Consider the following 27,670-nt stretch of genomic DNA (forward strand, 5'->3'; position numbering starts at 1 on the left):
GAAAGGCGCTCTTTGGTCTCTGAACCCTATAATTGGGCACAATTTGAGAAATGATGCCTGTGAATGGACTATTTTTACCTCAGCGTGCTAATTAGGCACACTAACGTTTGGTGAGTGCATTGGTTAAAAAGCGCGCAATTCCGTCGGCCTACCTCTCTGTTAAATGAGTCCAAGTGAAACGAAACAGACAGGGCGGGGAGGAGAGCCTGCAGGTTGCCTACGGAGGGCAGGGTCTGTGGGGTTATGACCCCTGTCAGCCTGTAATTGGAGGAAGAAGGGCTGGAGGGCCATGGGATGGAGCTGGCTTTACCTCACTGTGATTGAGTTTGACAGGACTGCACATACCTGAGGCCTGATCTGCCATGGGCCCATGGGCACCACAGGTCCATACACCATACAAGTACAACAACAAGCATAGCATGCACCCTATAACTTTTTAGTTCTGGTGAAGGACACCACCCTGCAATGTTATCTTCTCTAATGTATTATGTAAGCATTGATATTCATGTTTGTGAGATTTTCCCCATAGTATTAATTTCTTGCACATCTGATAAACATGGTCTTCATGTAAAGTAGTTTCACATTGTAGAGCAGGGGTCTTCAACCTTTTCTTGCCCAGGGACCCCCTTCCAGGCAAACCGATGACCCAGGGACCCCCATCATATGTTACCAAAAAATAATCACATATCTTGTCTTATCATCAGGTGAATGATATTGGCAAGGAGAAGTAATCAACATTTTAAAATGAATAGATTTGATAGACAGTTTAATTATTTTGACCTCCCCACAATATAACTGGAAGAGGAAGTGTAAACTCTAACACAGCCTATTAGCTAGAAAGGTAACTCCAAACACATTTTCGCTAAAAGATCATCTGTTTAGCTGGTAGGCCATGTGTTGGCAAAAAATGAATGTCCAAGTCAAGAACGCTTACCGGCAGCCAGCGGCACTTGCCGCACTAGTAGCCTATTTGTGAGTGCTTTTTCAAAGCCCATGTCAAATACTACAGTGAGTGTAATTGAATCCAACGAGTGTAATTTGCTCAATATTAGGAGTTGAGAAATAAAGTTGACATCATTACAAAGAAGATACTATATTCTCCTCTTTTTTACTGCAGGTATGTCATTCAAAAATACATGTATTCTGTTGTTGCTAGCGATGTTCATAAAATACCCCACTGACATGTTTTCTTTTTTTTACATACCCCAGTTGAATAACCCTGTTGTAGAGGGCAAATGTTCTGCTAGTTTGTTGTAATGTTATCCCTCCTGACTGAATGAATAAGTGGGGAATATAAAGGAGATAGAGACAGAGGGATGAATGCATAAATCTTCAGAGTAGCAGATGTTCCCCTTCCACTTTGAAAATGACAGCGCTCGGATGTTTACAGATAGGAGCCCTGCCCTCTGTGTCACCAGCAGGCATCCAGGGGCCTGATTAGATTTGGGGAGGGTGATAAATGTGCCTGAGTCAGAGGGGCTGTGCCCTTGGGCGTCCCTGTCTTGGCCCTGAGCAGAGCATGGTGATTCAGCGCTCTCCCCTGGGAATGGGGTGAATTGGGGAAGTGTGCGGGGCGAGGCCAGGCTGGGCCACTCACCCCTCTACAGGAGGTGCCTGGGGTGCCTGGGGAGAGGGAAGGGGCAGAGGGCTGGTGCCAGGGTCAGGGCCTTCCAGCCTTGAGCCAGGCTTCTCCTCACACCACGCCTGTCTTTCCCTGACCCCACTGTTTCCTCCCTCAATGCCTGCTTGTTTCTCCTGCTCCCATCAAGACCACTGTCTGACAGCGCGACATTAGCGCTAGAAAAGTGTATTTTGTGTTTAAGTTTACAAAGCTAATTTGAAAGTGCTTATTGGGGTGAAATGCTTAGGCACCATAAGTTATTATCATCCTCACCATGGGCTGACCCCTTAATCATAGGACACAAGGAAACAAATAAATGAAAAGGATTTAATTACTGTAAGTGATTACTTTCATTTGACAATTTAAGTTTTGCATTATAGATATAGATTTATTTGTGAGATGGAAAGTGAGTAAGACAGAAAATGAGTAAGACTATCTTATAACATTGCTGTTACTGGTGCACTGTGACATGTACTGTTGCTTCTCACCCTAACCTGGGTTGTGTTCTGCAGGCTGGAGGCTCCCAGGTGATCTTCACCAATCCTCTGGAGATAGTCAAGATCCGTCTCCAGGTGGCCGGAGAGATCACCACGTCCCGAAGGGTTGGTGCCCTGACCGTGGTCAGGGACCTGGGCCTCTTTGGCCTCTACAAGGTGGGTAAACTCCTCTACATCACAGCACCACTCTAAAAACCTATGTTATAGCCTAACTCAACCACCTCTGCATGATGTCACCCCCAAGGGCAGCTTATGCTGCTGTGATGTTGAACAATACATACTGTATGACTGTTTAACAATGCTATTACATAAGACAATGCTGATATTACATAAGGAATATGAGAGTTCTGATGAGCAGGCACAGTCTGCAGTAGGATGACTAGCTAGATTCCCAACTGACTATTACAATCATATTATGTCTTTCCAAAACAGTGTTTAACATGCAGGGAGACCACGGCTGCCAACAACCAACAGAAAATGAGGGGGGATTATGCTTTACCACTGCTCCTTTCCAAGTTCTCGTGGGTTTACTTACATCTCGAGTAATGTGTTCATGGTCCATATTTTAATGAGAAGCAGACAATGTGGAGCTTGTTAAAAGAGACTCACTTCCTCCCTGTGGATGGGCCCACTAGACCACGGGTCCATGTTAATGCTGTCTCGGTGTGTGTCTGAGAGACTGCGGGCTGGGAGGGAGGGAGCTCTCTGGGGGCCCCGGGGGAAACCACGGGGGAGCAGTGCTGCCTGGGGGCCTTCTGGCTCCTTCTGTGACCCACCGCACCGCCAGGCTCCTCTGTTGGTTGGCTGAGGTTCACAGCCAGCCAACAATAATCCACTGGAGCTCCCAGGCTAGATGATCCCGTAGCCACAGCGGCCGCCTGAACCACTGCAATTACCCTCTACACCATCAGGGTCAAACATATGAATTACAGTAGAATATTCAGTATTGTAGAATATTCAGTACAGTAGTCCAAACCTGGACTAAAGAGACCAGATGTCGACACTACTTAACTCATTTGATGTTGATGATTCCACATAAACCTGTGCAATATACAATATACAAGCACTCAAAGCGTTATCATGAGAAAATATCTAATAAAGTAATGTACCATGAAAATGCGATGTTCTTGCAGGTGTAGTTATTTTGGGTCATATAAAATAAATCATTATGCGTTTGTGTGTCCTAGGGAGCGAAAGCCTGTTTTCTGCGTGACATCCCGTTCTCTGCCATCTACTTCCCTGTGTACGCCCACACCAAGGCTGAGTTTGCAGACGAACAGGGCAGAATTGGCGCTTTGCAGCTGCTCACTGCTGGTGCCATAGCAGGTAACTAGCGCTAACAACCACAGCTGCAAACCTCACCATCTCAACCTATAGACATAGCATCGACACTAGACCTGAAGAAATGCTTAAGGTCAATTAATATATATATATTTTTATCATTAACAGTATATTCAATATGATTGTAATCTACTTTCTATAACATGTACAGTAAATGACTGGACATTCTGTTCCTTTTCTATTTTAAACCTGGCATTGTACTGCACTGCTTGCCATCAGTGGTGATACTGTTCCTGCATAGTGAGAGTGCCTCATTATGTGGGTTGTGCAACACCTCCTAAGGTATACCTGCTGCCTCCCTGGTGACCCCTGCCGATGTCGTCAAGACCAGGCTTCAGGTGGCGGCACGCGCAGGCCAGACCACATACAACGGCGTTATAGACTGCTTCAGGAAGATCATTGCTGAGGAGGGCTTCAGGGCCCTGTGGAAGGGAGCAGGAGGTAGGGGACACACGCACTCAAATGAGCGGTTTCATGACTGGGAAATTAGGCACTCCGTGGCTCCCATAATTGCTCTCTTGAAGACATCAGAGAAAATGTGAAATCCCACATTGTAATTTTAACCTCTGTCCCACCAGCCCGTGTCTGCAGGTCCTCGCCACAGTTTGGTGTAACCTTGGTGACTTATGAACTCTTGCAGAGATGGTTCTACATCGACTTTGGAGGACAGTGAGTATTATGTCTGGCTCACCTATAGTGAACTGAAGTACACTTACAGTTACAAGGATGTCAGTTTATGTCTGCCATTGTATGTTGTTTATCCTTCCCAAATCTTTTCCCCCCAGTCGCCCCACCGGTTCTGAGCCAACTCCTAAGTCGAGGATCTCCGACCTTCCCCCTGTAAGTGCTGACCACGTAGGAGGCTACCGTCTGGCTGCTGCCACGTTCGCTGGTGTGGAGAACAAGTTTGGTCTACACCTGCCCAAGTTCAAGTCTTCTGGAGTGGTGTCTGTTAGCCAAGCCCCAGCTGTGCCCAAAAACGAGCCTACGGCCTCGTAAGCTGTCGGTCTCCCTCTCAACACTTTACTGCTAAATGGCTGCAAGCTCCTTGAGTAGGGCGTCTTAAAATGTCTCTGTCCTGTCATCCCTCTGAAATGGTTTGGTTAAAAAAATTTACATCTCTTCTCCTTCATTCATAGGCATTTGAAACGCTCTCTTTGAATGCTGCATGAATAGTGCTTCCTTGGTTTGTCTTTGAATAGCTGTTACTGTACATATTGTACATCTCAGTGGAGAGACATTATAGCATTGAAAAGGAGTGGTGTTACTATTGTGTTTCTTGAAGTGAGGCTTTGATGTCGGCTCGTCAGTCAAATTTCAGAGACTTGAAAGGACGTACAGATGTTTTCGAAAGTATTTATTATAAAATCATGACCAGTGTCTTGGGAAATAATTTTAATCTATTTTGATGAAATAAATCATTGAAATTGATAAATATTTATTATGTGAAAAGTACATTCTGAGATTCATGACACGATATGTGGGAGATGTTCTCTGGGTCACACAAAGGGAAGCTTTCCTTAGACACTACATACAGACAGTATGGATACTGAATCCATACCGCAGATATCAAGCAATTTTCCAATACAGCATAATATCCTGAGGTATTCTACAGATTCTGGTTCTGATTTTAAAAAAAATTAAGAGCAATAGTCATGTGCAAAGACATTCAGACGAAAGTTGAAGATTACATTTTTTGATATATTACAAAACAAGTGGACATTTGGCGCATCTAGGTTAAAGGAACATAGAAAAACACTGGCTAACAGTATAATGAGACCACTACATTCCTGTGTGTAGTAATGATGTGATAGATCTAGTCTACTACAGTTGAAGTGGACATGGGCATTGAAGCACAGTGTGAACAACAAACATCAGTCATGATGACAGCAAACACATGCTCAGGGTTGTGTAACCACAAACAAGTCGAGTGGCCAGTGAAACTGAACCTGCAGCTAAACCCACAACACTACCGTATGGATTCAGACACATGAGATCTCTGCATGGAGTTGACATGGTACCTTTAAGGCATTTTGGTTCTTGAGTTCAACTGATTTGTATTGCAGAGTAAGACGATGGCTTTGTTTCTTGTAGTGTCTGAGGTTGATAGATAGCCCTGTTAGTTATCCCATCAGACTGGTTTGCTTAACCAGCCAAAGGAGAAGGCGAGAACGTAGAAGTATCCAAGTTAAGTATGTGTATTGAATCTGACTACAATGTTTCCATAGAAAGATGTCCACATGCCTAAACACTGTCGCAATCGCGCCTTTTCCTTCAATCAAAACGAGGCTGACATTATGAAGCCGGTTGCTGGTCCCTAGACTGGCGTTTCCATTGCGATCAGGCAGAGAGGCGCTGAGCGGCAAGCTCCTCAGCGTCATCCCGGTTCTCGTTGATCTCCGCCAGGGTTCGGACAAAACGGGTCCACTCGTCGTTGCGTGGAACAGCGATTTGCTGGGGGGGAATAAAAACATTGATATGGGTGAAAATACTAACACATATTGTTGAAGCTGGGACACTCAGGGGGCAGGGAATCACTGGCAATCTTCAAACTGTCACAGAGACTTGACCCATCAGTGGCAGAAATCAGGGGGGGAGAGCTCCTCTCTGTATTTGCAGCTCCCCACTCACTGACCTGACTGACACAGAAACTCAGACAGACCCTCAGGAGCTGTCTCCGTCCAGATAGCTGGCCTCTGACAAGACAATGGCTTAATTGTTGTCCGAAGAAATGGAGCAAAAAGTATTACCAGAGCCCCTTCACCTCCACTAGAGGGAAAATAAGGTACTCCATTTCAGGCAGAATGATAAAAATAAATACACTGCTGAACCTCTCAAATAAGTGTATTTATTTTTTTACTACTTTGTTAATATTAATTAAGTATTTATTTGTATCATTCTGCCTGAAATGGAGTACCTTTACAAACATTTTAGATTTAGCCTATATCTCAATTCTGGCTCAAATGTCTGAATGCAAAACCCCCTAGAGATTACCCTTACCAAACATATATGAAGAATGCCATGCGTTTTAATGGTACAGTAAAGGCTCTTAACCCACTCACCTCTCCAACATCATAGACCAGGATCTGTCCATCAGAGTCTCCCACGGCTATCTCTTTGCCAGAGTGGGCCCATCGCACGCGGTTCAGGGCTGGGTTCCCCTCCACTGTGGTACTGGCTGTAGGAACCTGCAAAAGAAACAGCTTCTTTGTCAACACCTACAATACCAATACTGATTGGCTGACTTCTGTGACACTATGGGCCGGTTTCCCAGACACAGATTAAGCCTAGTCCTGGACTAAAAAGCATTCTCAATGAAGAATCTGCATTGAAAGTGCTTTTTAGTCCAGGACTGGGCATCACCTGTGTCCGGGAAACCACCCCTATAGATCCTGCATTGGTGCAGCACTTATAAATGGGGGCATGTGAAAGAGTGCCAGGTAACGTTACCTCAGTGTCGTTGTTGAGGTTCCACAGATCAAGATGGCCCACTCCATCTACACACGCAAACAGAGCCGGGTGAGTGGGGGACCACATGACGTCATAGACGTAATCCGAGTTGTCCTCGAACGAGTACAGTGGCTTGTTGTTCTGGAAGAGAGAAACGGGAGGCGGCGCATGAAAACATTCATCCACTCTGAACTGACTGTGCGCAATACAAATATCTGGATTAATGCTAAAACACAGATGCACACTGAGCTTTGTAGGGTTAATGGAGTCAGAATTCAACCACATATGCACTGAGTGTACAAAACATTGAGAACACCTTCCTAATATTGAGTTGCTTCCCCCTGCCTTTTGACCTCAGAACAGCCTCAATTCGTTGGGGCATGGACTCTACAAGGTGTTGAAAGCATTCGACAGGGATGCTGGCCCATGTTGACGCCAATGCTTCCCACAGTTGTGTAAAGTTGGCTGGATGTCCTTTGGGTGGTGGACACTGCCTTAAATTAACACCCACCACCTGCCAAATGCAGGTAGATTTTAGCATTGGCGGGTAAGATGTCTATTTTACCAGCCACGTTGGCATTTATAGTAAAATAAATGCTGCAGTAGCTGTTTTCAAAGTATTTCTGCCGTTTTGTTTCATAGCTGGTAAATTAATCGCACAAAGTCAAAGAACTACGAATCCTATATAGCCTATCGCACCTCGCGCTGCAACACTGCCTGGCTGGGGGCTGTGCACACATGAAGAGCTGAGTGAAAGATTCATTTTTAGAAGCGCCGCGCACAGGCATAAAACTTGGTCTAATTTACATGAAATTAAAGTCTACTGAAGTGAGACTGTCCTTGTGTTTCTTGTTCACATGCTGTTGTTTTTCAATGTTTGAGTTTCAACTGCTAGTGAAGAGAAGACAGCGCTGCTACTAAATCAGACTCAATCTCAAAGGCACAAACATGACTCGAGTCGCATTACCACGTAACCTCCCGCCCTTAAAGGGGCAGGTTACATTTTTTTTGTCTCATCTGTGATGTTTTGGTTAAAAGACTCAGGTCATAAAAATTTAATTAAACAATATACCACATTACTCCTGAGTGGCGCAGTGGTCTAAGGCACTGCATCGCAGTGCTAACTGTGCCACTAGAGATCCTGGTTCGAATCCAGGCTCTGTCGCAGCCGGCCGCGACCGGGAGACTAATGGGCGGCGCACAATTGGCCCAGCGTCGTCTAGGGTAGGGGAGGGAATGGCCGGCAGGGATGTAGCTCAGTTGATAGAGTATGGCGTTTGCAACGCCAGGGTTGTGGGTTCGATTCCCACGGGGGGCCAGTATAAAAAAAATATGTAATCACTAACTGTAAGTCGCTCTGGATAAGAGCGTCTGCTAAAATGTAAATGTAATTACTTCTTACCAGAGTTGTGGACTCGAGTCTGACTCAAGTAAAAAACATGTGATGACTTGAGACTCCACTTGATATAAAATAAAATAACTTGACCCTTAAGACTCGGAACAAGACTTTGACTGAAATTATCTGGACAGGTTTTGTAATGTTCTGTCACTCATTTTGTGGCACAGAGTCTACGTGGATTACACGCAACCAGAGACAGCAACCGCAGCATTGCCCTTGCAAAGAAAACTGCAACAGATTGAAAAGCACACTAGGTACTCTGATTGGACCAGCAAACTGTCAATCAACACAGGTCGGGAGTGTTTGCATATTGCTGATTTTCTGTACAGCTATAGGATCGGGTGCAGCGCAAACGTCAAATTGTAGGGAGAGAGGATTGCCATATGAAATAAATATGCAGCTCCAAAAATGGTTTGGTCATCAAGCATATTAATCTGTTTACTTTGCAAGCTCAGTAGCAATGGGGCAACAGTTACTAGCATAGGCCTACTGTAATTTAATTTTAAAGCTTGCATTTATAATTTGTTAAAATTAATTATTACTGTGGCGAAGACGCACCATAGCAGTGGAGTGCTTTTTTTCCACTTGTTGAAATGTTTGTTGTTGCTTTCACACGTTTAAATGCATAGGCCCTATGTGGTCAATCTATTCCATCTAATACTACAATAATTACTAGCCTTTCATCATGCCATCCCCGTCCTGTTTATTGCAACACGTAGACATTTCTGTTTCATGTTTGATAGGCCATCGATACATTTTCATTTTATAGCCAACCATTTCTTACCCTGCTCTGAGTGGGCGCAATGTTTATAGTGCACATGAACGTTCGCAAGATTCATGAGGTAGAAGTTCTATTTATTTAATTCAATGCATGCCTTTCCTGGGTTATGCCGGAGTTCCGTGTGTATGTTGCCGCGTTCAAAACAACTGGGAACTCGGAAATCTCTTGACTTCCGACTTCAGTGCATTCAAAACAACTTGGAAGAAAAACAAGCCCCGACTGGGAAAAATCGATTTGAACGGTCATCCAACTAGGAATTCCAATTCTGGAACTCCGGCCTCTTTCTAGAGCTCCGACTTTCCGACCTGAAGATCACTGACGTCATGATTTGACCTCGTATTTTTCCGAGTTCCCAGTTGTTTTGAATGCTGCATAAATCCTATGTCTCTTGTCATTTTTGTTGTGTGTAATAGGAGCGCGCGCACCTCAGTGCACATAGACATAGGCTACGTAGCCTGCGCTCCACGCTTTGGAGTCAGAACGTTGAATGATTGTTCCATGTATGCATGGTGTTGAAATATCAATAATCATTAAGACTAATCTAACAATATATGTGGAAATGGCCTTTTACATTTTAGTCATTTAGCAGACGCTCTTATGCAGAGAGACTTACAGTTAGTGAGTGCATACATTCTTTTCATACTGACCCCCGTGGGAATCGAACCCACAACCCTGGCGTTGCAAGCGCCATGCTCTACCAACTGAGCTACAGGAGGCCTACATTGTAGAACCAGTTTATTGGTTGTAATTGCCAATTGGCTAATTGTATGGTCCTGGGGGCTATGTGCTTATATTATGTAGGCCTACCTGTTTGAGCTCTTGTGTTTGATAGATTCGATTTTGTTTCTCAAGGGGAGGCTGTACAGTCTTGCCCTCTACCGGTGTCCGTTCAGATAGCCTCTGTATCAGGCTTAACTTGTCCTATTTCTTTTGGGCTATTACCCGTGTATATTTGGTAAATCTACTTGTATATTTTGTATGATATGGCGCTTTCACCATTGGATCACAAAGACCTGTAAATCAATCTACACTGAGCACGTCAACCTGCCTTGCCTCCTGCTGGTTTCATGCCCTTATGACTGCTACATGTCCATATTTTACAGTTACATAGGTTAATAAAGATATGTTGTGGACAAAATAATGAAAAGGTCAGTCTGGCAGCCTCAATAAACAGACAAAGATTTGTAGTTGAACAAGTCGTTGCATGTATAGATTTTGTTTTTACTTGACTTGAGACTTGACTTGAACATTTGTGACTCGGCTCGACTTCACTTGCTCTTAGAATGCACGACTTGGATTTGACTCGTTCTACTTGGGACTCGACTTGAGACTCGGACCTTGTGACTTGAGACTTGCTTGTGACTCGAATAATAGTGACTTGGTCCCACCTCTGCTTCTTACTAGAAATACATTTATTGTTTTAGAAACATTACAAAGCACGCTCATCCGTTTTTTTCTGTTTTGTTGGTGTAATTTTTGCGGGGTAAAAATATTTTAGCTGGTAAAAAAAATCTACCTGCCATAGTCGCTGGTGGACCAAAAAGTACATTTTAGGCCCTGGTGGTGGACCATTCTTCATACACACGTGAAACTGTTTTGTGAAAAACCCAGCAGTGGTGCGCCTGGCACCTACTACCATACCCGGTTCAAAGGCACTTACATCTTTTGTCTTGCTCATTCAGAGGGGTGAATGGGCAAGACAAAAGATTTAAGTCCCTTTGAATCCATGTCTCACGGCTTAAAAATCCTTCTTTAACCTGTCTCCTCCCCTTCATCTACACTGATTAAAGTGGATTTAACAAGTGACATCAATACGGGATCATAGCTTTCACCTGGATTCACCGGTCTATGTCATGGAAAGAGCAAGGTGTTCTTAATGTTTTATACACTCAGTGTACATGGCACCCATAGGGCTCTGGTCAAAAGTAGTGCACTTTGTAGGGAATACGGTGCCATTTAGGACGCATCATAGTAACAGCAGGCTTTCTATTGGGGAGACGGTACAGTACCTTGGTGCTCCACAGCTTGACGGTCCAGTCGAAGGAGGAGGTGACAAACAGGTGGGAGAAGTCGACGGGCCCTGTCGCTGTGTGACAGTCTATCCCTGTGATAGGCCCGTGGTGGCCCTCAAACATCTCACTGATCCCTGCTTTACTGTGGACCAAACATACAACACACAGGGGATAAGAACACCAATACTTAGCACACACCAATACTTAGCACACACACCACGTTACATTAATTTCCCCCCGATGAAACATTAGCATATATAATGTGATATCATTACCAAAATAATATACATTAAATATTCTAGCATATATTTCTGAATTTCATAGCACACAAGGTTTGGTCAAGACCTCCCTTTTTGTCTCAATTTAAGTTTGGAATAACATTTACATTTAGAGAATTCCCCTTTTAACGTGCCATGACTGTAGATTCCCAGCCCAGTGGTGAGAGAGAGAGGCAGCCTTCAGCTTCAGAGCCACATGTTGCAGGCTGTGGCTCTGATAATTACCTCGAGGGGTAAATACCCAGCATGAGAGATGCTTATGCGTTATTAACTGGGATGAGAGTAACATACCATTCGAAATGAGGTGGAAAATTAGTCCCTCAATTACCGAGGTGATCATGCAATGCAGAACCTAGCAACTATCCCCTCTCGGCGGTCTCTGGGCATAATGCAGGACATTAGCGATAGCACCGTAGCTCAGAGATCTGTCTCTCCATCGCAGGCAGGAAGCACTTTGAGTCAAGCCATGCTGCTCTGTCACCACACAAGTGGACACACTGACTGTTTGCTTGGGCCACCCTCTCTATTTCTCGCTCTCAAACGAGAGCATTGTGCAAAGATCCTCAGATTTGAGTCTCTTCGGGACATCCAGTTTTAAACAAACTCCCTCACTCCGAGGGAGGACTCCTCCAGAAGAAATGATTTCTTTCCCCTCCATGTGTGTCCCGTTTATGTTGAGCGACCTTTACAAACCTAACTGACAGAAGCTAAGCAAAACAGGATGACTGGGGTAGGAGTGAAAACCTCAAAACAGCAGGAGATCAAGTGTTGGATTCATATTGCTTGGGGAAGTGAGGGGGGTGTATTTATTTGACATATCAAATTAAATGTATTTATAAAGCCCTTTTTACATCAGCAGATGTCACAAAGTGCTTATACAGAAACCCAGCCTAAAACCCCAAAGAGCTAGCAATGCAAATGTAGAAGCACGGTGGCTAAGAAGAAACTCCCTAGAAAGGCAGGAACCTAGGAAGAAATACTGTTTTAAACCGGGGCCTAACAAGCCTCCTCAGTTTCCTGGAGGTGTCTGCCCAGCCGGAGGGGATGGGGACACGGGGGGTCTGGCTGGGTGGGTGGGGTTCTGGTTAAAATTGTTGTACCTTCCATGACGACACGCCATGTAGACGGATCCGTCCTCGCTCCCCACCGCAAAGTTGTTGACATCTCCGAGGGGGAAAGACATGGAGGTGACAGCTACGGCCTTCGACTGCTTGAACACCAGCTCCAGGCTGTCCTGTAGAGTAGTGCGAGGGAGGGAACAGAGTAGAATAACATTCATAACCAGCGCTCTCTCTGCCTGGCCTGCATGTTAACACACAGCCTATAGATTTCATGTTATTTATGTATAATCTATATTCAGCTAGCACTTTATAATAAATGATTAACATTTGACATCGGTGGGTTCGGCAGCGTTGTTGGATTGACATTGCTAGCAGAGTTCATTTCCTTGATAAAAAAAAAAATGGTTGAGCGCAAAAATATGTTTAGTGCCAAAAAAATACTAAACGGAGCGGCTGAAACAAATGAGTCTAGTGAGGTCCCGGTGTTTGACATGCCCTATGAAATGGGCCAACGTAATGTGTGTGGAGAATAGGCTGAGTTGTCCCATGTCTGTGTGGTGGTGGTGAGGTGACTGATGGGCGCTACCTACCTGCGGTTGAGAAAGCATGTCCAGGCTCCAGGAACACATCTTGCCATCGGTAGAGATGCTAATGAGGTTGTGGGCGTTCTGGGTGCCTACCACGTTCACACAGTACACTGGGTGCTGCACAGAGGGGGAGACAGGGGAACAAGGCCCCCACAATCGGTCTGTTTACAACACACCGACGTTACCATGTTCCTGCACTCCGCTCTTCTTACCATGTGTCCAATGTAACTGTTGAGGTAAAATCATTTTGGTGATGGTTGATTAGCAGATGAGAGTGTTGTGTTATACCGTGTGTGCTGCTGCTGACAGGGGGGTCCTCTGTACGGGGGTCCTCTTGTTGCTCCTATTGTCCCACAGAACGATCTGCCCTGAGTAGGTGCCCCCCACCACCAGGTTAGGGTGGAACCTGGCAAAGGCGGCCGACATCACTGCAGACTGGCCGAGAGAGAGAGAGAGAGAGAGAGAGGGGGGGGAGTGAATGTAAGAGACAGAGCCATGTTAGCGTCTGCTGAGATTAACGAGTGCACGGTGAAACGGTGACAGCTCTCTGGTGATGTAGGTCTATGTCACCTCCAATCAAAAACGGCTGCGTGCAGCCCCTATTTCAGACCCGCTCAAAATAATATACAGACCTGGGCCATTCAGGGTAATGCAGCAGTATGCCAGTGTGCTGTACAGCGGGCTGCTTATTTTCATTTAGACTTTAACTATCCTGTGTTTTCCATGACTCACACTTCACCACCCACGGCAGAGCCTTCTGCTGGAGGCTGCTCACGACAGGATATATCATGTATGGATTATGTCTACATTATTCATGCTAGTTTATTATGTGTAGTCTCCTTACTTGGTCTCTGGCTGCCTGGTCCAAGCCCTACCTTCCCGTAGCCTGAAACACATCCCCCGTAAACCCTACACATCTAGCCATATGTAATCATTCATTCATCCAAGTAGATTTTTTCCAAAAGGTCGCACTAAAAAAAACTCGCATTTCCCGCCCACTTGGAGGCATAGAGAAAAATGAGTTCACACTTCTGCTCAGTCTTATTTGGTGGAAGCAATGTGCCTGGGACTACATCCGCTCTGGAGGCATCAACATGTGGTTCTACTCAACCCGTCTTGCTCTGGGAACCTCAGGGCATGCAGTATAATAAGGCAGGCCAGGTGGAGGAGCTGCTCGCGCTCTCTGCTGAACACAGGGCCCTTGTTTAGATACACATGATAACCACTCCAGCCCTGCGCAGCACAGCACACTTAATACAACTGCTGCAGCCCCTTACATCCCAGTCAGCTATTGCACCACTGCTCTTCTCTGTGGTGGAGGTGAATGCCAGCCCGGTGAAATCCCAATGTGGATGAAGGAGGGAGACAGAGAGAGAGGCAGAGAGAGGTGGGAGGGATGGTTGGCGGTGTGCCACACCAGTCAGGGAGAGAGCCACCCATGAGGCAGAGGGAAGGGAAGGGGGGGGGAAGAGAGAGAGAGAGAGAGAGGCCCTGGGTGGCTTTAGTACCTGGCAGTGGAAGACGTACTCCGGCGTGTTCTTCTTGTACTTCATGTTCCAGACCAAGGCCACCCCGTCCGGCTCGTGGGGGGCTTCCTCATTGTTGTTGTATGAGGCAACCAGCAGCTCAGGATACTGGTGACAGACAAATCAGCCCAAATGAATGTCAAGAGGAAGTAGTCATGGCCCCCAGGCTTGGCTCCATGTGAACAAGCCTCCCCTGCCCTCCGCGGTGCCGGTGAATGCCGAGCAGAATGCGTAACCACCCCTTCTTCAACAAGATTTATGGCCGGGAAACTTTTCCCTAACAGCGCAGTCTGGTAAATAACGTTTGGATGCTACGGCTTGGCATAATGTTAAAGGACTAGGGACTAGACTTCTGAGAGAGCTGAGTGAACCACGGTAGTAAAGTTGGCCACTGCAAGTCGTTGGAGACCTTTGAAACTCAACCCTCCAGTGCACACTAAAAACACAGGGAGAAATGGCTGAGGAAAGAATGGCTTGAAAGACCTGCTCTCAAACACTTATCAGATGTAAACAAACCATTAACCTCTGCTGCTTCTCATATTGGAACAACTGAAGTTTACAGTTGGTGAATACACAATTTAGCACAAGGGAATGGATATCGCTCTGAGCAAGCAACGTAGTGGTGAACAATGAGTTGGTGTTCAATCACTGTCAGAAGACATTGTAGAACTAGGAATCAAATGAAGAGAGACATAAGGGGAAACAAATCATTACGGCCTCATACTAAGTGACAATTTGTGCATAACACGGTCCCAGCACCCTGGGGAACGTGGCTAAATGTCTAATATGTAAAATAAGTGCTGTGTATATCGTACAGGATTAGGGAAGCGGTGAGGTAGCTAAAGACTGTCAACAATATGTTAACATACTTAATTCTTACAATAAACAAATTGTGGTTGAATTCTGACACGTAACGACGCAGTGTGACATGATTCACAAAGACACAGGGGCCAGTGAAACCATGAAGAACTACTTCTAGCGTTTTTACTCAGTGATTGAGTCAGTGAAAAGGTTGCGTCATGATAATGAGCCAATGGTGACTGATAGTGCTGTGCTTTACCGGTGTAGGGTGAAGTTTCCCCACCAAGGGTTAAAGTTAGGATTGGGTCAGGGGAAGCTGATCCTAGATCTACACCCATAGATCTGCACCTAGGAGAAACTTCACCCAGGAGTGTGTTTTACCTGAGGGGACCAGTCCAGACAGGTGACCACGCGGTGCTTGGACCAGCGCTCATCCATAAACTGTCTGTTCAAAAACAGCTTGGCCCCTGCTTGGATCTCACTAGGAAACAGCATAGTCACAGTCAAGTCATAATAATAACGCCACACTCCTTCCTCTTACTAAACAGCTAATATATTCTGCCTTTTCTATTCAAATAATGCCAAAGAAAAATTGTCCTCTTTCTTTACCCTTCCTTCTCCTCCATCTCGCGGCCACTGTAGTCGAAGAAGACGTCCACATGTTCGGACAGGGCCCGCTCCACGATGCGGGTGCTGTGGTCAAAGAAGGTTATGAACTCCTCAGAGTGGAGGATCTGCAGCTTCTCTTCCTCGGTCAGCTCTTGTGGAGGTGCTAGACAGACAGTAGAAGTTATGGACACACAATACAGAACCATCTAACAGCTTGGGGTTGTCTTATTAAAATTATATTTGAAACAAAAGGGCCATCATACAACACTTGGATGTCAAAATCCAACAAAAATGGTTGGTAGGATTCTTCAATGAAGATGACATCAAAGAAGTTCAATCGTTATTCGTTTAGCACCAACTCCTACCTTCCTCCACCTCTTTCTGGTCTGGCTTCTCCATTTGGATCTCAAGCACTGGTTGTGGTGGAGCAATTTCCTCCTCCTCTTCTTCCTCTGTTGGGTAAAAGGTGCAGGATTTCAATTCAACACTACATAATAAAACTGGCAATGCTTTATATATCATGGTTAATACAAGATTAGTCATGCCAAATGTGACAGTGGCAAATGAGAAATGTTACAAATCATGGATGATTTCACTGACAATGGTTTAAAGTGACAACTGATCCTGCAATTCTGTGTCAATGTTCGGTTCATTCCTAATGTCTACTACTAGTCTCCATCTGCAACATAGTTTCTCTACAACAAGCCCACTGAATGGTAAGCAGGCTAGCATGGGTATGGGAATGGAATCATTATGTGCCTCTGCCCCTCATTTGTTTGGTTTGCCAACTCAATGTCACCTCTCTGAAAGGACCTGCGCCTCTAAAGCGCTGGAGGTTGTCATTTGTGTGTGTGGGGGCGCGACGCAGCGGGGGTCTGGTCCTACGGTCCCCCTTCCCCGATAATGAGACCCAGCTATTCAACAGAGGGCTTGCACTTCTCAGTGTAGCCATCTCCTCCATGTCCCAGTAACAAGTTGCCCCCTTCCATCCAGGCCAGGGTCCGGGGGCAGCGGGACAGAGGACGGGGAGCAGCTGCCCAGGCCCACTCCCATTGGGCCGACCAGCTGACAGGATGGTGCTAACCAGATGGCGCTGCTTGAATTGTCTTGTTTGCCTCAAAAGGTGGCATGAGGATGGCACAGAGGTTTTCTGCCTGGCCGCCCCCTAGACAAGTCTCTCTGAACGGCAAGCCTGTGCAATTACCGTCCCACCAGGGGGTCCACAGACTGCTATTCAACCTCGGAGAACATACAACAAAATACAGCTTGTAGGCCTGACCAGCTGGTAAACCACACACTGGCTCAGACTTTCACACATTACAGAACTCTGCTTTCTCAAACAAACACCTCACCGTCTCCTCTCCATACACACCCCTTCAATGTAGAAAGAGATTGTTTAAACAAACACATTCATGTGGATGAGAAAATGTACAGTGTGACAGTTCTATACCTTTTAGAGCTCTATGTATAGTTAATCTATGACGGCAGCAGTGTTGCACACAACTGTTCCCTTTACACTGAGATCATCTAAATCAGGGGTGTCAAACTCATTTTCCCCCGGGAGCCGCATTCGGTCTTCAACAAGGTCCAGAGGGCCGCATTGAAAATGGTTATATTTCCTTTCCGTCAGATTTTGCTAAAAATAGTCCTCCATCCATCGGTTTGGGAATTTTCGATGCTCCCTGACTGTCAATAGCTTTCATTTCGGTGATTATTAGTGAGCTGGGCACAGTCAAGAAATTGTATGAATGGTCCGTTATAATCTACACAGTTTCGATTTGGTTTTATTCATTTTAAAGTATATTGAGTTCGTAAAAAAACAAAACGTTGGGTTGTTTTTTTCACTCAAACCACCCACAGGCCAGATTGGGCTGTATGTTTGACACCTAACTGATAATGTCATCTGCCCATATAAAGTGATTCTCTTTCCTGTCTCCCATGGAGGTTGGGGGGGGGGGCATTGGGTGTTCTGATGAGTTTACAGAACTGGGTTGATGACAAGCCATTTCAATGGACGGCCGTACCCTGGAACCCAAAGGAGAAGGTTAAAATCATTCCTTTCAAGGGCCTCAATCAGGCTTAAAGGAAAACAGTAATCACTGTCTTTCAGCTGGGCCCTGCTGCGCTCGTCAGCCCTTTCCCCGGCGAGGCAGGCAGAGCAATCAACCTGCCAGGCATTAGGAGCGGAAGGACAATCTGAAAATAAAGGGTATAATGCACCTGCCAGCCAAAATGGCCATTTGGAGAAAATCTAGTGATCCTGGTGACCCCGCTGGGGGCAGTGGGGGGGAACATAACCAGGGTGGGGGGGGTGGGGGGACATTTAACAGAATTCACCCGGATCCACCATGTCCTGCACACTGAGACCTCCCCTCAAAGTAGGCCCAATTATGGCTTTTGTACCACTTAAAAAATAAACGCTTTTTTGGGGAGTGGTACCGGGGGAGGGAGGTGTAATCACAGTTCTTTGTCAAGACACTATATTAATGCAAAAGCGACGTGGGCCCAGTGTGTTGTTCAAGTACAAAACTAATGACCTTTACTCCCCACTGCAGGTGTGTTCGTCTCCTCCAAAGCCACAGAATGGACAACACAAATCAGACTTCCACATGCCAGTTTTCTAAAGGCTGTTGCACAAAAATCAGCTTCCACTGTTGGTCTTTTCCAGCTAGAGGAGTGTGGAGAATACACCGCACATGGTCTGTCAGTAGAGAGAGAGCCCACTTAGTGTTAAATACAGAAGACGCCATGGCTTCATTCAATTCACTGTTAGTTTTCTATCCGTAAATGAAAATGTCTTTCCCTTTGAGTCTAAAGTAAACAGCATTACTCATAACAACTGTTCAAGCATATGAGAACATTCTTTTTAATTATTTATCATCACTTCATGCATTTGCCAGCTAAAAATAATGGCAAAATAATTTGACATCTCAGAATAATAACCACAATGCTCCAAATGTACTTTGTATTTTGCTAGTACCATCAGAATATCTTTACGTGCATAGCATAGGCCTACATCACATTTCTACCACAGTGTCAGATACGGATTTACTGAAGGGACCATGACCAGGTGGCATAATGGTCATGGTATGTTTTCTTTCTGTGTGAGGTAGCAGATGAAAATACATCAAGCCACCACGACCCAACACAACCCAGGAGATTTCAGCAGTCAGCCTACAGCTATTCTGACGAGCAGGTTAATCAGGGTTCAGTCAGCTGTGAAATGGGAGGCTTTTGTTGAGTTTACACACTTGGAGCACTGGTTACCTCTCTCGCTATCTCTGTGTATCTATCTCTCTATCTAGGCTCTCTCTCAACAGACAGAGGATTGAGACAAAATAAAGACCTTTCTGTGAAGCCTCCTGTAGCTCAGTTGGTAGAGCATGGCGCTTGCAACGCCAGGATTGTGGGTTCGATTCCCACGGGGGGCCAGTATGAACATGTATACACTCACTAACTGTAAGTCGCTCTGGATAAGAGCGTCTGCTAAATGACTAAAATGTAAATGTAAATGAAGATGTGATAGGGATTCACCAAATGTTTTTACCCTACAAATCTCTTTATTACTGATTATTTTCTCACATTTGTATCTTTGAAAAAACTATACTATAATTGATATGAGCATGCTGAAACTGTAGTTAAATTGTAGCCTAAGCCTAAATTTAATTCAACAATACAGTCAGTTAAGGGGGACTAATCGACAAGTGCCAAGCGTATGAAAGGTGACAATGTTCAAAGAGTGCTACTTCAAACAAGAGGCTGTTGAGTTAGTGATTAAAAGTTATAACCTTCGCCTGAATCCAAGTGATTAAAACAATCACATTTAATTACATTTCAAATTTACTCAAATGCTATACTTTCTCTTGTATTGCCTGAAGCCTTTTCAAACAGAGCTCCAGGCAGAACACTCAATGAATTCCCCCATATATTTTTTCCATAATTACAACCACTTGCTAAGCAGCACTTATTGATGTTGCATAATGTCTACTGCTGTAGTCTGAACACACTAATGTTCTAGATATAGGCTACCACTACATTTGATTTCTACACACTATCCTGATTCACTGCCTTTCCTTGCATGACCTGGAGTGGGAATTGCAACCATCCAAGCAAAACAGTGAGTATTACTTTTATAAATATTGGTGGAACTTACCATTTATGGGGACATGTCTCAAACTAGATTATTTCCCACCAGGTCACAATATTTGCATCTACACTGGACTCCTAGTAGCCTAGTACAGGGTTTCCCAAACTCGGTCCTGGAGCCCTCCCTGGGTGCACGTTTTGGTTTTTGCCCTATACAGCCGATTCAAATAACTAACTAAACATCAAGCTTTGATTATTTGAATCGGCTGTGTAGTACTAGGGCAAAAACCTCTCCAACCCTGTTCCTGGAGAGCTACCGTCCTGTAGGTTTTCACTCCAACCCCAGTTGTAACGAACCTGATTCAGCTTATCAACCAGCTAATTATTAGAATCAGGTGCGCTGGTTTAGGGTTGTAGCGAAAACCTACAGGACAGTAGCTCTCCAGGACCAGGGTTGGAGAGTCCTGCTCTAGAGGATGGGAGCTGGAAGGACCAGTCCCCCCTACCCAAATTAAAGAACACTAATCAGATTGTGCCTTTTTTGGAGATGGGTGGGTCATCTATAGGGACAATTTAGGATCTCTCTCTCCTTAACTCTATGTCTAGCATGGCACGGCAGCACCTTCCTCCAATGCCACCGCCCGCTGACCTTGAGTGTGCTGTGCCGTCACCTCCTCTTGACAACATGATGAATCACTCAATCAGTGCACGCGACCAACGCCACCCCCAACATCATATGCGCAGAAGGGTGCGAGCAGGCGAGGGGACGCCGCCTCACCAAGTGCCAGGAGTGATGGCGCGAAAGCACACATTGTCACTGAGTATGTTTTGTTATGTGCCTATTGGGTGAAGGGAGAAGACAGGAAAGCGAGAGTTGATGAAATGATTACAGAGTGCCAGAGAGAGTGGAGGGGGTCTAGTGTTGGACAGCCAACAGAAACCATCCTTGTTTAACACAGTGTTACAATGCCCTAAAGACAGAGTCCCCGTGCCTCCCTCCACAGAACAGAACAGACAGAGAGAGCTCTGCTCTTTATCCTTTACTGGGTATGGGTCTCCATAGAATCACACAATTTGTTCACAGCCAGACTGCTGACAATTCACATTCCTCAATGACAAATCACCACAAGTCATCTGGCTAGTTTCCACTGGAGATTGATCTGACAGAGAACTAACTGGGTTCTATGCAGTCTGAAGTGTGAAGGGGGAACTTCGAAGAGGCAAGTAAGGAAGGAAATCAACCTTTATTCATCAACCCAAACCTCTGAACACAAATCATCAAGCATAAATAATGAATCTCTTTAAACTCACTCACACAGTGTAAATAAAAAACGACTAGGCTACATAGCACTCTATAGCAGTCGCTGATATGTCTTGCTGATAAAGCAGTGTAAACAACAGATTTCAGCCTATGAGACACTCTGAACTGCATCTTAGAAGAAAAAAGAAAACTAGGGGTGTAATCACAATATTGCATATTGTGGCACATGTGCTCAACATGTGGAGGTTATGGGTAAACATGCTTTTTTTGAAGATACGCATCGACAACCACATGAAAGCTGCTGTGCAGCAATTACATACATATTGACATGGTTCAGATGCATTAGCCGGGCATGCACGAGGTGCTTCATATCCAGCCCCAATCTACTGCCTTTCTTCCCAATTCACCCTGGCCCTCTCATCCTGCACATTAATTGTAGCAGGGCCCTATTGGTTTGAGGATGGGGGTTTTGAGTGGAGTGGGCCTACGTGTGTGAATTTAATCTTTCCTTTGGCTTCTTATGTTTCCCGGGCCCCTGCAATTTCCCCCGGCTTTCATCTCAGTGCTCGGTAAGGCCAGATCATTTCCACTTTGCGTTCACTTCCTGCTCCCACTCGTATGATCATACAGGCCAGCCAGCCAGCCGGCCACAACACACATCAAAAAGAGTAGCTTTCTGAAACACTGATAGCCGACTGCATTGTTCTCTGACCTTGCAGTCAACAAGTCTGGCAGCTTTAGTTGTGCCGAAAATATAGAACCCTAAAAGTGTCTTTATAAACTGGATGGTTCGAGCCCTGAATGCTGATTGGCTGACAGCCGTGGTATATCAGACCGTATACCACAGGTAAGACAAAACATTTCTTTTCACTGCTCTAATTACATTGGTAACCAGTTTATAATAGCAATAAGGCACCTCAGGGGCTTGTGGTATATGGCCAATATACCACGGCCAAGGGCTGTAAGAACAGCCCTTAGCCGTGGTATATTGACCATATACCACACCCCCTCGTGCCTTATTGCTTAAATGTACTTAGGTCAGACTTCTCACCTTCCTTCTGCTGGGTCATCACAGGTGTCTGGGTTTCCTTGGTGTATGACACCGTCTCTTTTGGAGGGAAGTCAACATGGTTGATCTTGGCCATGCCCAGCTTTAGAGGCCCACGCCTAAAAGCAGAGTACAACTTCAGACACATGGCAGGGCCAAGGAGAGCTGAAATAATAACATGAACCTGGGCGACCCATACACAGCACATAACAGTACTACTATCACATTGCAGCCTTTTCATTAGCACCTCATTGCTGAAGTTGCCTTTAAGACGGATGGGAGATTTTGTCTTCTGATAATCACTTATTCATGGAGAAAGGATAACAACGTGTCTGTAGGTCAAAGAAAGATGCCACCAAGATACACATACACGGCATTACTTTTTTTCCTGATATAAAATGATGGCTTTGAGAGGGTCAAGAGGAGCAACAGTGCTACAGGTTGAAAGTGGGATGAAGTGAAAAGAAGAGGAGGAGAAGAAGATAGTGTCCAGTACCCCAGCTCAGAGTCTGAGTGAAGCTGAAGAGTGGACGGGTCAGAGTCCCAGTGCAGAGTCCTGGTTAGTGTCACAGCAACAAGGCAGCATTAGTGCAAGAATGCAGGCATAAACCAAGAGAGGAAACAAGTTAGACCATATACACTCAACATGCCCACACTGAAAACTACAGGTAACAAAGCAAACTTGTATTCAATTCAGAACATTTCAGAAAGACTGAATTTCCTGTAGAGGGTGGTAAAATGCAGTTACCATGACAACCATCTATTAGGCACTTGCATATAGAAGCTAAAATATAAAAACCAAGGACAGTATCTGTTTAAAATGCTTGAACACAGGTCCTGAGAGTGTGAGGACACTGGGTCTAATGATGCAGCCTGAGGGGCTGTCGAGGCCTGAACTGTGTCACACAAACGGCTCGGAATCCCATGTGAGGGAGCGCCCTGCAAGGGAAAACATGACCTCCATGTGTGTAGGAAATGGCCATGCTGCTGAGGGAAATGAGTCAACATGTAGAGCCTTGGGGTGGAGGAAGAGCTCCCTGGCTCTGATGGGACACTGGGGGAGCTAGAGTTTCAGCAGGGGGACCGGGGCTCTAATTAGGGGTTAAGAAGTCCCCCAGGCATCTCACAGCCCTGTTGTTTTATAGTTCATTTAGAACCCTCCTAATGCAACAGCACACAAACAAAATAAACATGCACACCCTCAGCATAAGCTAGTCATCATGATCTTCAATGGTATTTGTGTGTTATTTTGAGAAGAACACTAGCGCTGTGTTTTCAAAACTGTACATGTTTATAGGCATTGTTTATAAGGCAAATGGTTACATAAGCACCTGTGTGCATCTAGTAAAACTCATGCAAAGGTTGTTTAAATTTCATTGGAAGAACATTGGCAATATCTTATTAAAAACCTAGATACGCGATTGACTGTTCCAGCTGTGACATAAATAATAATAATAATAATAATAAGCCATTTAGCAGACGCTTTTATTCAAAGCGACTTACAGTCATGTGTGCATACATTTTTACGTATGGGTGGTCCCGGGGATCGAACCCACTACCCTGGCGTTACAAGCGCCATGCTCTACCAATTGAGCTACAGAGGACCACATGGATTTATAGAGAAGAAACTTGCTCAAACCTGTGAAACACAAATCCTTTAAAATTACACAGACATTAGGAGAGACAGTCCCTCATTCATTCCTGCAATAAAAGCCCCTGCATGCATCGCAACCTAAAATACAGTGGCGCTGCCCTGTGCTTAGGGGATGAAGGCTCTTTGCAGAGAGAAATGAACACATTTTGACATTAAAACATTAAACTGGGGGGTGTTTGTACCTGGGTCCCACAGCGCCATCGCCCGAGTCTTGGCTCCCTGCCTCGCTTGGTGTGCCCGCGGATTTGGAGGTTGGAGACATGGGAGGAGGGACTAGATAGTGAAACAGACAGGTATCCCCTGTTACTATGCGAAGAGGCTGGCATGTTCACAATAGTGCAAAGGTATGTCAGTGTGGGGTGCCAGCAGTGGTAAAAAATTAATAATAATAAACACGATTAATGCGGCATGCAAAAAGGCAAAAATGGAGTGGATATGAGCAGCAAAATGGAGAAATGACAAAGAAAAATGTTTTATATTTCATGCCATATGCTGTGAAAATGCAAGTGAAAATTCAACAGTAAGACAAATACCAATAGTATTAGAAATAACTAGTCACACATCAACATACCAAAAGCAAATGGATGAGACATGTTAGAGAAGTTGTGAGGCAAAATAATGTATTGTCAACTAATTCTAAAATACAAACAAGTAAATAATCATGTCAATGTCATTTAAGCTATTTAAATTTTAAGTCTAAGGAACCATGGCAAACCATATAAAAAAATATTACATTTTCTGATTCATCCATAACATCAGTTCTCTTTATCACTTCTGTTTTACATACGGACAGGACTAGCCAGCCATAAGGCAATATGAATTAATCTACTATGGACCACTTCTGCCCCCTTCTGTTAGCTTGGTGACAATGTTCTCACATAAATCTTGGTTTAGAAAAACGTTTGGTCAAGAGTCAAATGGCCTACACTACACTAGAGAGACGCAATCCTTGTAAAAAGCTAATGTACAGAGATTTGTTAAACATCTAATACTGATGGTAGATGGTTTCTTACCAACAGGGACATCAGCTGATGTGATGCCCATGCTCTGCAGAAGGGCATCTGTCTCACGTCTCTTTTTCTCCAAGTCCGAGTCATCCAGTGGGGCGGCATCTTTCTTCAGGTCAGCCTGGAAGAGAACCAGAGCATATACACTGGTTAGTATCCTGGCTGTAAGCATGATGAATAGAGGGTTTGATGGAGAGTAGTCTGAATTAGGCTAGTTTATAGTGCTGAGCGATTAACCGAAATGTCTGTTATTTTTCGTTTTTTAAATAACTAATTGACCGATGTCGGTTCAATTACTTGAATTCCATTTCGTTCTGTTTTTTTTCTTCCTGTGAGCTCAATGCGCAGTAAATCAGATCAACCCCGAACGAATTGTCATGAAATAAAACAAAAAATATACACAACTGAAATATTGTATTAAAGTAAAGTAAGGTGAATATTTAAAAGTTCATAAGTGATAAGCAGTAATGGGCAGTCACTACCATCATTGGACTTGTATTAATTGTTTTATTCTATGGTGTTACAGCATTCAACCCACATAATGCATAGTGCATTTAATGTTCTAAAAAACTATTATTGAAACCGAAAAACCGTGATAATGTTTTACTAATCGGACCAAAACAACCTCAAAAGGCAATAATCGCTCTTAAACAATTAACCTAGCCTTAGAATCTGTACATTTTCCCTGGAATCAAATCTACTGCTTCCTCTTTCCACTGATGTCAAATAGGACTACTCAGATACTTTGAACAGAATGCACAACGCCATTTTGGTCAGTCTAGTTCAGGGGATATTTAAAGTCCCTATAAGCATGTACTTACCTCTTTCTTTTTGCGCTCATCTTCCTTCCTTTTTTTCTCCTCCCTGATCTGAGCCAGGCGTTGCTTCTTCCGTTCAAGCTCCGCTTTTAGCTCGCTTTTGTCTGACATGATGCCAACACTAGGACACAAACACATTTCAGAACAAGATAGGTGACCTACAGCATTTTACAGCAGTCGGCAAATCTGAAAACTCCATCATTTGTACAGAAGGTGTTATTTTTTACTCAGAAAATAGCCATGAGTTAGGCTACACATTGGAATATAGACTAGAGTATGGTCAGAAGCAATTTAGCCTAGGGTATTTCAAAAATAAACTGCATTTCATGAGCTGCTCTGAAAGTGTAATAAGATCACTCATCCGTTTTAACCTTTCAGATCAACGAGAATAGCACCTGTTCCTTTGCTCTGATCTGCCAGGTCAAACCATTTAACTAGTTTTTGATCATGAATTAAGTTTCAGCAGGGCACAGATGATAAGGCTCAAGAGCACACTCTACTGTCCAGACGGAGAAAGGTTGGATGCTCTTCCATTAGCAGGGTCCTGACCGCCTGGTCTGTAAAACCCTTTACTGGTCCAAAGCCCCATTCAATGCGCGTTTGTCTACTCAACTCTAACCAACTTCAGAGTGCGCTCTTAGAGAGATTAGGTTGATCATTTCAAGAGACGCTTTACCATCCTGTATACAGCATTGATCAGCCCTCATATCCTCTACAGCACCTGACCCTTTCAACACCTAAGAAGGGGACCACTTTAAGACATTTGACTTAATTGCACAACTTAAGACAATGAATGGAGGTCTCTGAGCTTTACATTGAAATAGGTTTCTAAGCCGTCCTTTTCAGATGGTCTGTGCAATGTGAAACCCCATATACATTACATTTGATCAACCACTTTGAGATAACAATGTGGTTGATGCAACTTCAAGAGGTGTTCATGTAAATGCTGACTTCTGTAACAGGAAATGTCGGCTAATACAAGGACTGTAGTTAACTAACTTAAACATAAAAGTGTGTTATTGGTAAAAAAAAAAAAAAAAAAAAAAAACATTTTAAAAACAGAAGTAGAGGTCATCAAGAGCTCCAACATAAGCGATGCTGGCAAGAATCGCGCCGCGAAGTACAGTGACTAGTCTACTGTGGTCAAACCATGAATTATGAGCATTGCAGCATCATCAGCATCTTCTTGCCTCGCTGTTACTTTAACTAGCTAGTGCGCTAGCTAAGTTACATAGCTAGTACGGTTTGTAGAGAGCAGCTAGCGAATGTTATCTTAAAATTCAACACATTTTTTTACTAACGTTAGTAGACTGGCAGGCCTGTTGTTTATCTAACATAACTTTAGCAAACTAGCTGCGGCCCCACCCAGCCAGTGTGACGAGTGTGTGTGGGACTGACTGAGAGACCAAAATGGCTAGCTAGCGAACGTTGGCTAGAATAATTGACTTGGTCTTGGCATCCTGACTTTTCAAGTTGAAATAATGATTAACTACCGGACTCTTTCGCAAACAATTTCTAACTACCAATTTTTAACATTATGTTTTATTCAAGCCTAATTGTAACGTTAGATGATCAGCTAGCTATCACAATTGGCCTGCAGCAGGCTAACGCTACGTTAGCTAGCCAACCAACTAAATCTCATCTCACGTTTTTATTTAGAAACAATATGTTTGTTTTTTTAAGTCATTACGCGCCACCTCCACGTTTCACTTGTAGTTTGGTAACAAACCTTATTTCTACTTGGCTTTCTAATCGCTTGAATCTAGGATCCTTTCCTGAAGCACCAACACAACGGTCGTCACTAGTTACCAAAGCCACAAAGTGAGAAGGCCC

The 27,670-nt window shown here is 44.5% G+C and overlaps 2 protein-coding genes across 4 annotated transcripts in view; one reads left to right on the plus strand and one right to left on the minus strand.

The window, feature by feature from the left end:
* LOC121552391 (calcium-binding mitochondrial carrier protein Aralar1-like) overlaps positions 1–4,898 on the plus strand; it is a 24,130-nt gene extending 19,232 nt beyond the window's left edge. For both annotated transcript variants that reach the window (XM_041865292.2, XM_041865283.2), the window contains exons 14-18: positions 2,134–2,274; positions 3,306–3,444; positions 3,742–3,900; positions 4,038–4,128; positions 4,245–4,898. In XM_041865292.2, coding sequence (XP_041721226.1) covers positions 2,134–2,274; positions 3,306–3,444; positions 3,742–3,900; positions 4,038–4,128; positions 4,245–4,458 — 744 coding nt within the window. In that variant the 3' untranslated portion in view covers positions 4,459–4,898. The remainder of the gene's footprint in view (positions 1–2,133; positions 2,275–3,305; positions 3,445–3,741; positions 3,901–4,037; positions 4,129–4,244) is intronic.
* On the minus strand, positions 4,881–27,670 carry LOC121552401 (dynein, cytoplasmic 1, intermediate chain 2a). Of its 2 annotated transcripts, XM_041865306.1 has the most exons (17): positions 27,567–27,670; positions 25,841–25,958; positions 25,026–25,140; positions 24,195–24,285; positions 22,855–22,914; positions 22,362–22,477; positions 16,329–16,415; positions 15,964–16,126; positions 15,736–15,835; positions 14,536–14,661; positions 13,316–13,462; positions 13,031–13,144; positions 12,480–12,613; positions 11,099–11,243; positions 6,910–7,050; positions 6,522–6,647; positions 4,881–5,913 (listed from the first exon to the last, which is right to left on the minus strand). In XM_041865306.1, exons 2-17 carry the CDS (start codon positions 25,946–25,948, stop codon positions 5,800–5,802), a joined length of 1,887 nt encoding a protein of 628 aa, XP_041721240.1. In that variant the 5' UTR covers positions 25,949–25,958; positions 27,567–27,670; the 3' UTR covers positions 4,881–5,799. The 2 variants fall into 2 exon arrangements, with proteins under 2 accessions (XP_041721240.1, XP_041721251.1); XM_041865317.1 differs by lacking the exon at positions 22,855–22,914.

The sequence above is a fragment of the Coregonus clupeaformis genome, chromosome 4, assembly GCF_020615455.1.
Source record: "Coregonus clupeaformis isolate EN_2021a chromosome 4, ASM2061545v1, whole genome shotgun sequence".
In the NCBI taxonomy this organism is placed as follows: Eukaryota; Metazoa; Chordata; class Actinopteri; order Salmoniformes; family Salmonidae; genus Coregonus; species Coregonus clupeaformis.

Excerpts from the sequence above, each read along its gene's own strand:
- LOC121552401 (XM_041865306.1), bottom strand. The coding sequence starts at position 25,948 with ATGTCAGACAAAAGCGAGCTAAAAGCGGAGCTTGAACGGAAGAAGCAA. Across the intron at positions 7,051-11,098 it reads TCAAGCTGTGGAGCACCAAG|AACAACAAGCCACTGTACTC; the intron begins GTACTGTACCGT and ends TCTCTCTTCCAG. Across the intron at positions 5,914-6,521 it reads TGGTCTATGATGTTGGAGAG|CAAATCGCTGTTCCACGCAA; the intron begins GTGAGTGGGTTA and ends ATTCCCCCCCAG.